General features: G+C 52.1%; 1 protein-coding gene across 3 annotated transcripts; it reads right to left on the bottom strand.

Moving 5' to 3' along the window:
- Positions 1-1,201: 1,201 nt before the first annotated feature.
- Positions 1,202-9,736, bottom strand: C1QTNF6 (C1q and TNF related 6). Of its 3 annotated transcripts, none has more exons than XM_057387750.1 (3): positions 9,536-9,736; positions 5,391-5,628; positions 1,202-3,814 (listed from the first exon to the last, which is right to left on the bottom strand). In XM_057387750.1, the coding sequence occupies exons 2-3, from the start codon at positions 5,620-5,622 to the stop codon at positions 3,267-3,269; spliced, it is 780 nt and encodes a 259-aa protein (XP_057243733.1). In that variant the 5' UTR covers positions 5,623-5,628; positions 9,536-9,736; the 3' UTR covers positions 1,202-3,266. The 3 variants fall into 3 exon arrangements, with proteins under 3 accessions (XP_057243733.1, XP_057243726.1, XP_057243742.1); XM_057387743.1 differs by lacking the exon at positions 9,536-9,736 and adding an exon at positions 6,747-6,798; XM_057387759.1 differs by lacking the exon at positions 9,536-9,736 and adding an exon at positions 6,509-6,614.
- Between the last annotated feature and the right edge of the window lie 3,447 nt (positions 9,737-13,183).

Raw genomic sequence — 13,183 nt, forward strand, 5'->3', positions numbered from 1 at the left:
ACTTTGGCTTGGACTGAGACCTCCAAAAGTAATTTCCATGTCTTTTGGATTCTACTCCTTCTAGATCTTTCACTCAAGCTTACAGGTCTCCACCCTCCACTCATGTCTTCCCTTTCCCCCCAACTTTATGGGCAATTGCCACTTGTCTTGCCACCTCTGACCTGAATCTCAGGCCTTTCTCATCACACACAGGTCTTACAAACATGTGTGTCCAGCTTAACTCTGCAACTCCCACTCATTCCAATGTTAGGAAGCACAAGTGCCCAATCAACAGTTTACTATCCCTCCCACTCTGTACTTCCTGGCCTTCAGCTCTTGGCAGAGAAAACAGAAATGTCACAGGGAAAACGGAAAACACTCATACTTACCAAGTACTTGATAGAAGAATGAGCTAAAAATTTCATAGGATAAAGGATCTGATCTCCCTTAAGAGAACTCCAACACYAACCCAGCCTTCCTCAATATAATTAAGTACTTGAAGCCTATTCCTACAACCCACTGTACTGTCCTGGAATTCGTTTTTGTAATTTCCAAAGAATCCTTCTTTGAATTTGCTGGAAGCTTTTCCAGCAAAAAGAAAAGGCTAATTAGAAGTGTTCAAGCAGCAAATACTTTAAGGAAATAGTTCTTCACAAAGGAAACAGWCACAAGATTGCCAAAGATTACCCAGGGAAGTTTCAGAGCTGAGTTAGACTTTGTACCTGTCTTTTTCAGGTCAGTGTCTTTTTCACCACACCATTCAGCAATAACCAGAGCTAGATGGAATAGGTTGGGAGACAAAAACAGATTTAAGTGCAAAACAACCAAGGAAAAAAGTTTAATACCACTGAAAAAATATGTATATACAGAAGTTCTCTGAGTTTGTTTGGTTTAGTTACATAAAGCACCATTAATTCCAGAAAACATCACAACTCAACCTAGTACACCTTCCAGAAAGCACCCAATACTCCTGAAATCTGATTTAGCACCAAGGGAATGTCATCTTGTTTAGCACCAGAAGCCTGTTAAACACACCCATTGGTCCCCCTGCCCTCCTCTCTCATGTGCATCAGGCACCCTCTGGCTGCTCATGGATAGCAAAGGAAACCTGTCACCAGCATTCAATCACCAAATAGGAAAGGAGGAAGAAGGAAGCTTGTTTATGGAGATGATATTCAGTGTTAAAGAGGGTTGCTTCTCTTCAGGGAGGCCTGGGGCACTACACCCTGTACATAGATTATATCTGGGTTTGCAGCCTGTTGAGGAAGAGAGAAAGGGATTCGGTCCTGAGCATCACCTCCAGCTTGCTGCTTCCTCTGCAATATGAAATCCTATCTCTGAGTAACTCCACACACTTGACCTGCTAAGAGGGAGGAAGAAACTCACAGTCTCCTTTGATCTCACATGATCCCTTCATCATATGTTTCCCTGTGAGAAAAAAACCAGCCTTGCCTCAGTGAAATCTTGTTTTTATGCTCATTGCCTCATTGACAGTGGTGGGGAGGATGCAGAACAAAGTTCCTGAAAACCACTACAGTCTGTACAGCTTCCTTAGAAAAGCATGGAGGGTAAGCARACCGGATAAGAGACAAAATCCCCTAAAATTTTCTCAAGGTCATTTTTAATATTAGCCTTGGTCCCTGCTCCTTTGCCATTCTGGGCTGTGTGTACCAGACTTAATCTGTATAACAATTCACACTTCTTATGGGAGAGCCCTGGCAGCACCAGGTGCCACAGGCAGAGCCCATGACTAACCACGAGAGTGCAGAACCTGGCTAAGTCAGAGGATGGCATGTTCACTGATGAGCAGAGGAGAAATACCTGTGTGTCTCCTGCTTGTCCTGCCCTGAGACTCAAAAAGGAGACAACTCTTGGTACTGCTCTACATGGGAGCATCACAGCATGTGGAAATAGGTTTCCTAAAGTGCTGAGCCAGCCTCACCTGCWTCCCCCAGGACTGTAGCATCCCCTCCAGAGGGATGCAAGTGGGAGCAGCGTGAGACCAACATAAATAGTACTAGAAAACCCTACCACTGGCATTCCTTTCTCACTGCAACATCTTCAACCTGACAAAAAGAGCAGGGGTTTGTTTTAGCCAATGCTTTTCTCAGTTACTCTGATGAGCTTGCCAGAAAAGGGCACAGACCACAYAGTGGGGAAGCTTTTAACCCTTGGGCAAGGTGCTGCAGTCTCACCTCTATCTCTTTTCCATCACAGAGGCAAAGAAGTGGCAGGTTTGGAGCTGATTTAACTGCAATTGCCCCACCACCTTCAGCTCAGGCCCTGAAACAGCGGTCCTTCAATACCAGTGTGGGAGATCCACCTTCAGGAGGACAATGAAATGGCACCTCTGCCAAAAGACAGCAGATTTGGGTTCTCTCTCTGAGGAGCCAAGACTGAGGAGCCAAGACTGAGTAGTACCCCAGGGGGGGTGTGGGAGGGAGGTTTGCAAGGGTGATCTCTCTCTCATGCTCTGTACTGGTGATCCCTAGTGGAAACAGAATGGTGGCCCCTACTGAACCGATGGCAGATGCCCATTAAGGGTCTGGCCCTTCATCTCCTTGAAGAGCTAGAGCTAGAGCTGGCACTGAGGAGCACAATGCCACCAGGTCTAGCTTTGACAGCTAACCTGGACTCTGTGACACAGAAAGATGCCAAAGTAAAGCCAGTGGTACATTTTAGGAAAAATGTTTAGGAAAAAAGTTCCCTTTTTGGAAAGATAATACCCTCTGTCAGTGCTCCTACATCTTCCCTGTGCTGCAGAAGACCATCAGACCCCAGTCCACTCTCTGGACTAGAGGTGTCAGAGGTGACACTAAGACCATGTTTCAGGCTGCAAAACTGGTATGTGTGGGTGGGATGGAGAGGAGCCAGGATGCACCTCAGTAGTGGGGACTTTCCAGCCCTTTCCACAGGAGTCCTTTGTGTATGAAGCCCCAAGGAGGGACACAGGCCCAGGAGCAGCATTTGAGCTTTCCTCTTGCTCTAGAACTCTAAATGCCAGAGGCAGCTTGCTGGCAGATTGAGAAGAAGCCAATAATCTAAATTGGGATTATGAGGTGAGGGGCAAGAGGTGGCAGGGTCGCGATGTAAGTGGACAGATACAGGTCTGGCTACAAGAGAGCGTGAGGTGGGAGCCAGTGTGGCAAGTTTCACACTCAGTGCCTGAGATTTCACARGCCCATTTCCAAGTGATTTGCAGTGGTTATGGGCAATAAAGAGAGAGAGAAGAGAAAAAAATAAAAAAAGGAAAAGGCCTAAGAGGCTCAAAGGAAGAGGAAAGGAAGTTATTCAATGCTGGGCTTGACCAAGTACCCACTGAAGGTGATGTACACATCAACATCATCACTGTAAATGGCATTCTCCCTCTCCCGCTTGTAGAGCCTCACCCAGATCTCATCATTCTCCTGAAGMTCCAGCATGAGGCTCTGGCTCTGCATGATGCTGCGGTCGCTGGGCTGGGCRTACAGGATGACCGCTGCTTCTTCGTTGTGCATGATGTGCATGTAGGTCTCCTTGAAGTTCCAGGTGTGGACGTTGAGGCTGAGATAGTAAAGCCCGCCCACTGAGCAGTAGAATTTGCCATTGAACATGTCGAAGTGGCTGTAGAGGTTGACGAAGACGGTGTCAAAGATCAACACCTGGAAGCCCTCGCTGCTGTGCAGCGCTTTCTTGCGACCGACAGAGAACGCGGCGTACTGATGTTTGCAGGGATCTCCCGCTRTGCCCATCTGTCCTTTGCTGCCTTTCTGGCCCTGGACGCCCCGCTCGCCTCGTGGTCCTTCTTTGCCCCATTTCCCTGGCATCCCAGGCTCTCCCCGGTCTCCTTTCTCTCCTACAGGAGAAAACAGAGGACACAACTCCCGTGTGATACCAGAAGATGTGGAAGTGTAGTGAGAAAGCCTAATGAGGAGACAGAGGATTGCACAAGAATAGGGCAATGCCAGAAAAGGGAACACTTCTGAGGGTCACACTATTGCTCTTCAYAGCAAAGGAGCTAGCAGAGGTCTGGGAGTGACTGGAGACCATGAATCCCCTGCTCACCAAGTGATATGGCTCTGCTGGAGGCACCAGGACCTGTCCCTAGGAGACTTCAGCCTCAGAGGGAGCCCAGAAGTAAAAAGTATCACTGGGTCTCTTGGCCTCTTCTTCTTCCACACTCCTTTACCTCCAGCACAGCCCTGCCCATCTGCACACCTCTGCTAYGATCCAATTATCCACACAGGATGTGCACTGCTCTTGCTGTAGGCTGGAGAAGGGGAACAACTGCTAACCTGCAGGGGAATATGATTAGGGTGGAACAGTGGGGTGGGTCAGAGGGAAAAGATCCAAGCTGGACTTAGCAGATGGAGCAGGGCAAGTTAGAGGGATGGTACTTTGGCAGTACTGGCATGCTTTGGGGATCCTGTGTAATTAGTACTGCAGCTCTACCATGGCATGTGTGTGTTGCCCATCTCACACTTGTGCAGGCATCAGTACAGAGAGAGACCAGCACCAGAATGTATTTCGTGTATAGAGAGAAGAAATGGTGCTCAGAGCAGCCTCCAGCACAAAGTGACAGCATTCAAAATTCATGTCTTGTTCTTTCCCTTCTCTCCATGATATTGTAGGTCTCCCTAAAACACCCTCTCTAGTCTAGGCCCCTACCGGCCCTAGACACCCTCCTGAGCTTTGATGGATTGCAGCTACTTGCAGGCAGGGCAGGGAAGGGAGAGCATTGCCCAATTAACCCAGAGAAACCACAGAGCTACAAGAAGCAAGTGGCAGCATCCAGCTGGGAACAGGCTTTTGCCTGCAGCAAAGGCTAAAAGGGGAGCCCTGAAGGGAGGAGCTGATCTAAAATAGGGAGCCTTTTCCCGTTAGCCAAGCCAGCCATAGGAGGATGGAATGAGCTGGGGGTCACTGCCAGTTTAGCCTGGAGGTGCTTGCAAATAACTGCTGCTTCCCTCTGCCCTCCTCCTGCTCCAAAACACATGKGACCCACAGAGCTGGAGGTTTCCCCCAAACTCCCTGGGTGCCAATGCCCTCCAAACATGCTTCTTTTGCAGTTGATAAGGAGCATTCCTTCCCTCAGGCACTACAGGACTCTGTAAGTCTGAGGCAAGGAATGCATCCTCCCAGCTGGGCAAGAGGCTGTCACTGCCACTCCCGTGTTAGCAGGGAGGAAGAGCTGGTAGCAGGCAGCATACTGAGACACAGAGGTCCCAGCAGGGATACATACTGACCTCCATCCCCCCAGGCTGCTCCTCTTCACAGCACAAAACGCCTAAGCCCTGGGCACAGTGTGTGTGGCCACTTATCCCCCAGGATGGCACCTGGCTGCTTGTTAGCACAACCAGCATGCCAGCAATCCCGCTGTCACCTCCCCTGCAATGCCATCAGTCCCTTGGCATCGCAGGGCAAAGACTTACCCTTCAGAATGGTGATGTTGATATAGGGACGGACCTCTGGCACTGGATAAGGAAAGTGGTGATGGCTGGGAGGGACTGGTGGGGTGTCTGTGGAAGAGTCCAGTGAGTCACAACAGCGCTTGCAAGCACCAGGGCCTGGTTGTGTGAGGTTGGGTTCATCAGCCGGTGCCCCAAACACAACAAGAGGGAGAAAAAGGAAGGTCAGGGATGTGCGCAGGTAGATTATGTCCATGGTGACCTGGGAAGATATGAGGAAGTGCCAGAGTGAGGTATAAGAAGGGGGAGGACACGAGGGATGGAGCAGAGATCATGACAAAACATCTTTCTGTGTCTGGAGCTGGGGGTGGGATGAGATGGCATTGTCCTGGAGGGAGGTTACACGGTCCTATTCCCTGGATGTTCAAATCTGCAATCGGAGCAGCAACCACATGGCACAAGAGGATGTCCCACACCCTTCTGCCCAGGCCAGTGATGACTTGGTGCTGACCCTGGAATAAGGCTCGATGCTGACTAGGCCAACCATTGAAGACGCAAGGATATTCACTCCCCAGGCTGGGATAGAGGAAGGAGAGAGAATCACAGAACTGCTGAGGTTGAAAAAGACCTCTAGGATCAATAAGTCCAACCTCAACAGTTCTTTAGCAAAAGTATGCTCTGGTAGGCTGCTCAATCTGTGGAATGCTCTGTAAAAAAAATTTTCAGCCCTAAAATCACTGCATACCAACTCTTCACAGGAACCTAACCCAAAAATCCCCATGCCCCACATGGAGACTGACCCACCTCTCTTGGCAGAGAGGCCTCTTTCTCCTCCCCTTCAGCCCCCTCCTTTCCCCCACCAAACCCCAGCCATGCCGGTGGCTCAGCCCCTCCCCGATGCCCCGTGGGTTCTCAGGCAGCCCCCAGCACCTTCCCAAGGGGACGGCAGGCTCCCCAGCGCAGCCTTTGCGGGCACACCAGAGGGGAGCTGCTCCGCTGCCGAAGGCGAAGGACGTGAAGCTCTGCGGCTTGCAGAGAAGTATGCTTACGAAAGACAGGCACGCCAAGCAGCTGAGAAAGCCCCTCTCGCAGCCTGTGCCCCCATCCCGCTGCCTGCCCCCCGGCACAGCGCAGCTGCTCACCCTGGGGGCCGAGGGCTCCCCTGTTCGCTTCCCAGCCCCTGCTCGCCGGCTCCCCTCCGCCTGCAGGGCCAGCCCCCGGGCCCATGGCTTTAAGGAAGCCGGCTCTTGGCACAGGCGCTGCTCGGCGCTGGCTGGGTGTGCGAGCTGGGCTTGGACCGGCTCCCTCCCTGGCTTTGGGTGCTCTCCATCCTAAACCGGCTTGGGTTTCAGTGTCTTTTAACTCTTTCCTAGGACGTACCTTTTCCCTGCGCATGTTGTCGGTTTGTCTTTTTTCTCTGCCTTTTCACTTCCAACCAGCGCAGCCCTGCTCAGCAAAGTGCAGGCAGCACGGATGGCACCCTGTGCAAAGGGTGGACAGCAGCAGGGCAGGACAAGGATGGATGGACATCCAAGGATGGACAAGGTAAGGTTCATTGGTGCAAGAGACAGTCGCTCCTTCAGGCAGGATGCTACAGGACTCTGCCCTCAGCCCTTTGCGCTAGCCCCTTGTCCCATGAGTAAGTCCTTCACTTGGCCATGCTCTCTCCCCAGCTGTGCCTGACCCACTCATAGTCCCCAAACTTCATCTTTCATTCTCTCCTGCATTGTTTTTTCTGCACGTCACTGTGGCCTCTTGCCCCAGGCATGATATTTCTAGCAGGAGCGGCTGCCAATTGGGAGAGGCATCAGTTTTTTCCCTCTCTGGTCATCCACTCTAGCTGGGCAGAGCCCCAAGCCTTGTGCTCCAGCACGTGTCATCYCCTGGTCATGTCCCCTGCTTAGGTCCAGGGCTGAGCATTTTGGACGGGAGGGGCGTGCCTGGCCTGAAGCACAGCCTGGCTGCTGGGAGCTGCCTGCCAGCAGAACTGGGGATCTGGAAACAAACCCTGGCTGTGACCATTGTCCCCAGCTTGGCGCCAGGCTTGCTGCCTTTGGGGTAAGCATGATGTGACCACACTGGAACATCAGAAGGAAGAGCATTTTCGAGGGTAGAAGAATGTAGGGTGGGAGAGACAGGAGACTTTTTTCTCACTACAGAATGAGAGAATCCCTTCTGTGGGGATGAAGATTAGAAGATTCTATCCGGCACCAAAACTGACCTGGCTTTTACATCCTGGCTGTGTGAGGGGTGTGTGTGCATGTAGGGATCTTTGGGAGGCAGAAGGAAGGATGGACAATAGCTCTCTTCTGCAGGGGCCAGAAATGCCAAGTCAGCACTGTGCCTCCTGAAACTTCCAAGAGGAGCTGCAGAAAGCTCCAAGGTTTCTGAGGGAAATAAGGTTTTGAGAGWGTCTACGTGTGCTGGGACATTTTTTTCCTGTTTCCCTTCTCCCATTTGTTTGGTTTAGGAATGGGAGGCCCTGCTTCCCAGAGAGTGGCTGGCGTTTGGCAGGACCCCAGAACCACTGGAGAAGCAAGCGGAAAACTCTGGGACATTTTTTTCCTGTTTCCCTTCTCCCATTTGTTTGGTTTAGGAATGGGAGGCCCTGCTTCCCAGAGAGTGGCTGGCGTTTGGCAGGACCCCAGAACCACTGGAGAAGCAAGCGGAAAACTCTGGGAAAATATGTGCTGTGAGCTAGGGGGGAAGGGAGGAATGGGGGCTGGGAGGCCTGGAGATATTCTCAGGCTGCCTGTCAGCCCGGAGCTCAATGAACATGAAATGAACATGCCTTCCAGCAGGRCAGGAAGAAAACAGAGAAATTCACTGCTGAGTCCTTGAGCTCCTCCCYGGGCTCCAGCACAGATGTGCTATGAAATCCACTGCAAGTTGCCTACATTTGCCCGTGCCTCAGTTTCCCCTTTTGGGAAATGAGAGGGGGGAAGGTTAGGGCAATACTTCTTGCTGATGGAGCCTCACCAGCTGACAGAAGTGAGTTTTTGTGATCAGTTGTGTTGTCTACTCCTGGCAGGAATTTTGGCAGCTGACAGTACTATTAAAGGCAAAAAAATTTGCTGGGGGGCATGAAAGACAAAGTCCCTCTCTGCCTGCCTTATTTCCAAACATGACATTACCCACTTTTGCAGTTCTTGGCCATATGCCTGGCCTCTTCCGCCTTTCCAAGGGAAACAGGTAGCAGGGAGGCTATTGTCCTCATTTCCATCCCACATTTYCATCTGCACTCCTGAGTTGCTCCCAGCCAAGCAGATGTTCTTCATGGGGGATCTCATCAGCTGGGGCCTTTGCTTGTGTCTCATCTGACTGCAAGAACAGCTCACAGTGGGGAGCAAGCAGGACTTTGTATTCAATGTCTTATCTGGGCTGAATGGGCACCTGCCAGGAGCCAGCAAACAAAGGCTCGCCCTGGTGGCATTGCCCAGCTGGGCAGAAGTTTATGCCAGTAAAGACACTTTTGCAAGGGTAATATTGCCCTGCTCACTGAAGGGAACAGCAGTATTTTGCCAGAGCAGCCACATTTGCAGTTAATTTTGAGAATTCTATCTAGTGAACCTGTGCCAGCCATGCTTTAAAGCATAGTCCAAGCCTGAGGACACCTTGCGTGCCCAGCAGTCTTGCCTCTCCCTCATCACACACTTTGTCTTGGAGGCAGCCCAGGGAAGCATTGTCCAGATAATACTGCAATGATCCCTGCTCAAAAGCAGCTACTTCCTCCTCCTCCGTTTCCTCCCTTTTCCTGTAACCATCACAACACTGTCAAAGTAGGGGKACAAAGCCTGTCTCTAACTTAGTGGCTGCATCCATCCTGTTRCCCCTTTCTACCACAGGCATGGAGGAAGGAAATTGATATTTTCTCCCCTTGGTACAGCTCAGCTCCCCTGTGGCACGTGTGGATCGTCTGCTCTGTTGCTGCACATATACCCACATCYACACACAAACACTTGCCCTTCACAGTCCTCCCTCACCAAAACCTCCAGAGCAAAGCTATCCCTTGCACCAAGAGGCAGAGAAAGAGCCTCTCTGCTTCCCTTTCCTCCTCCTTGCTGCTTCTCCTCTACCTCAGCCATTTTTCCTTCCCTCTATTCTCCACTCCTGTGCCCCTACTCTTCAAGAGCGTGGCAAGCTGGGAGGAGAAGCGGAGCACCTCTTACCTCCGCTTCCCTGCGGAGGGTCCCGCGGAGTTATCCGTATCCTCAGCTGCTCCTGGTTAGCAGAGCGGGAGGGAGGGCTGTCGGGGCCCAGCTGACTGCAGCCAGATGCTCGCCAAGTGCTCTTATGTAATTACTGTCTTTTCCATCCTGCCTCCGAGGCCTTTGTGAGTGCCTCCCCTCCTGCTCTGGCCCGTGTCAGGCTTGGCTCTGCCTCCCTCTCTCTGTTCTTCCCTCCCTCCCTCCCTTCTTCCACCCACCCTGCACAGCATCACAATTTGCTCAGCTCAACAGCTGATTCCTTCTGGAAGCAAAGTTCAGGCTTTTGGCTACTGCTGCTGCTACCCTTGTAAAGAGAGCTCACATGTGTTTCAAGAGCTGGGAAGGGATAAGCAGCACTGCTTTGCACTTGCCTCCTCTCCATCACTGCCCCACTGCTCCTGGCTCCCTTTGCCTTGCCCTTCCATAGCGCCTGAAAATGGGGAGGGGTACACCTGAGAYGAGGAAAGGTGGCAATGCGGTTTTTTGTTTCAGTAATTTGTGGCGCCCTCAGGTTATCCTGTAACAGCAGCTGTCACTCCGCTGTACCAGGATCACTGATCATCTCTGGCCAGGCGGCAGAGGAGGTTGGGAAGAATAGATGACCTTTAAAGGTCCCTTCAAACCCGAACTATTCTGTGATTCTCTGATTAGATGAATCTTTTCCAGCCTGTGGACTCCATGTCTGTGCATGGGGCTTGTGTAACAGCCAGCCCTTGTTACTCAAGAGCACCAAAAYGGTACAAAATTACTGGCTTAGAATACTTTCCATATCTCTAAGGATGGGAAGGCCTATTGGATGTCAGCTGCATGGCTACATTTCTCCTGAGACTTCTGCCCATGTGGGGCCTGGAYCATGCAGCAATGACACATTCCCTGGCTCTATGCAGGCTGCTGCTGAGTTTGAAGGCACTTCTGCCAGCAGGGATTTCTGCTGTGTGCTGCTTGGCGGCCTGGCCTGTCTCACACAGAGATCAAGGCCTGGCAAAGACTCTTTTTCATTTTTTTCTGTGCATTGCTGAAATGCCACGTGGCTGAGGAGCAGCTGGAAGAGCCATTCACCTTCACTCATTGCTTGAGCAAAGCTGTTGCTAGAGCTGGCAGTTGCCCGATACAGAGCATGGAARCGTGAGCTTGTCTCCCACTTCCCAGTGCCCTACAGCCAGTCCACGACACCACGTTTGACACAGCTGAGCAGCGTATCTGGCTCACAAGCTGCATCAACTGGAAATGCCTCACAGCTACAGGAACATCAGCCAGGCTGCCCCTCTGTCCAGCAGCAGCTTTTCCAGCTTGAGTGTCCCACCTCTCACCCCCGCCTGTGAGACCACTGAGACAGGGAACTGCACTGGGATGCACCCCAAACACTGGCATATGATACAAGGACTGTCCTAACTGCAACAAGAGTTTGCTGCCTTGCGAACTGTAGGTAGAGCATCTTGGCTGGGTGGGACATGCCAGGTGACACTGTTTGAACCAGTCATTAAAAATAACCTTCAAACAAGTCCGCTGCCTTCTGTTTCTCTGTATCTGAAGGCCCCCTCCTCCCATCCACTCCTGTGTAGACCCAGAAATTTTCACTCCTGTGCTGTCCTCTCCTACACACATTCCTAGAACTGCCCATATCACTTATAAAGAGTAGATTACTGCTCGGGGCATATCAGATCTCACAAGGAGTACTGAGAAATGCGCACAGTGGTTTGGGTGAGAAAACTTTCTTCAGAGATACTCATGAGCTTTCTCACCAGAGAAAAAAAAGTTTGTGGAAGGGGGATGGGGTGGTGGGGCATGAATGCGCAGGTGGATGGGGAAGGAAACTGGTGTTCAAGAGCTCTCAAATTCTTGGATCTGTGAAGGCTGCTTTCCACTAAGGGAACCAGACAGTCATGACAGAGTTATACAATCACAGGGTGGTTTGGGTTGGAAGGGACTTTTAAGATCTCCTAATTCCAAGTCCCCTGCCATAGGCAGGGACATGTACCATAGATCAGGTTGTTCAGACCTCCATCTAGCTTGGCCTTCAATCCCTCCAGGGATGGGGCAGCCATAGCCTCTCTGGGCAACTTGTGCCAGGGCCTCACCACCCCCCCAGTGAACAATTTCTTCCTAAAATCTAATCTAACCCTGCCCTCCTTCATTTTAAAGCCATTCCCCCTGGTCCTATCACTAYATGTGCTTGTGAAAGTCCYTCTTCAGCTTTCCTGCAGGATCCCATTAGGTACTGGAAGGGACAGTAAGATCTCCAGAGCCTTCTCCAGGCTAACAACCCTGATTCTCTCAGCTTCTCTTCATAGGACAGATGCTCCAGCTCTCTATCACTGTCCTCTTAGACCCGCTCCTACAGGTCCGGCACTTCATATGCTGGGGTTCCCAGACCTGGACACAGCACTCCGGATGGGGTCCCACCASAGAGGAGCAGAGGGGCTGGACCACCCCTCCGGACCTTGTAGCCACGTTTCATTTGATGCAGCCCAGAATACAACTGGCTTTCTGTGCTGCGAGTGCACATCTCTCATGGCTGCGCAGGTCCCTCTGGATGTCTGACACGCGGGGGTTTGGCACGGAGAGGTTGCACCGCCCCTGCTCCTCACCCGGTGCGAAGGGCAGGAGTCCCGCCGCGTTTCCCGGCCCTCGGCGGCGCCGCTGCCGCCGGCCGGAGCCCGATCCCCCTCTGCAGGACGCGCCGAGCAGCGCCGCATCCTCCGCGTCCCCCGCGCAGCTCGGTGCCACCCCCGCCCCGCTGCGTGTCCTGGGGGTGTCCTGCGTGCTGAGAGCCGGGGGGGACGGGCCCTCGCATTCCTCCCGCCCGCAGTCCCGCAGCCGCTCCGGCTCCAGAGCACCGCAGGGCTCCGCGGCGGGGCACTGCCGGCCCAGGCACGGTTTGCCAGCCAAGGCATCCGTATTGCCGTGCCCCGCGGCCCTGTTTGTCATGTAGGGAAGGAAGGCTGCTGTGTTGCAGCCCAGGCACGTGTCCTTGCCCGGCTGCATTGACGTACTGAGAATGCGCGTGTGTCTGTTTGTGCATGACGCGGCGAGTGTGAGATCTGCGTGAGCCGGCTGCGTTGTGTGTGGCGTTTGCATATTTTATGCTTGGGAAGGCAAAGAACAGCAATTTTTCATGAGCAAATATTTGCATATTTTCCACTCGTTCGAGCAGATAAAGCATTTCAATTCTCTGTMGGATCTTCAGGAGAGCTAGGAGCATCTTCTTTTTAAAGGTGTTTCCCTTYTTTTATATTCCCCTGTTTCTTCTCTACAGGCTACCCTATTACAACAATGCTTCCTGCCCCCTCCACACAACCCCTTGTTCCACCGCCCTGTACAACAGCTGAGGCAGAACATRGCCTGCACAGTTTTGCTGTTCCCTTATCCGAGCTGCTGTGATTCCCTGCTGATGACAAATACAGCAGCTCCCTAAAAACAGCTTCAAATGACATTATGTGTGGGCTGTGCTGCTAACAGCCTGGAAACACACCCTCGGTTCTCCACACTAGAGCCCCTCTGCCATCACCATTCACCGCCCTTGCAGATTTTCTCCGGCAGATCCATTGCAGAGCAGAATGATCACATTGAGCAGGTCCACAGCTGCTCCACACCACCATTGCGTGGCTG

Source organism: Malurus melanocephalus, unplaced genomic scaffold, assembly GCF_030028575.1.
Source record: "Malurus melanocephalus ecotype Western Australia unplaced genomic scaffold, MMel_1.1 scaffold_17, whole genome shotgun sequence".
Taxonomy (NCBI): Eukaryota; Metazoa; Chordata; class Aves; order Passeriformes; family Maluridae; genus Malurus; species Malurus melanocephalus.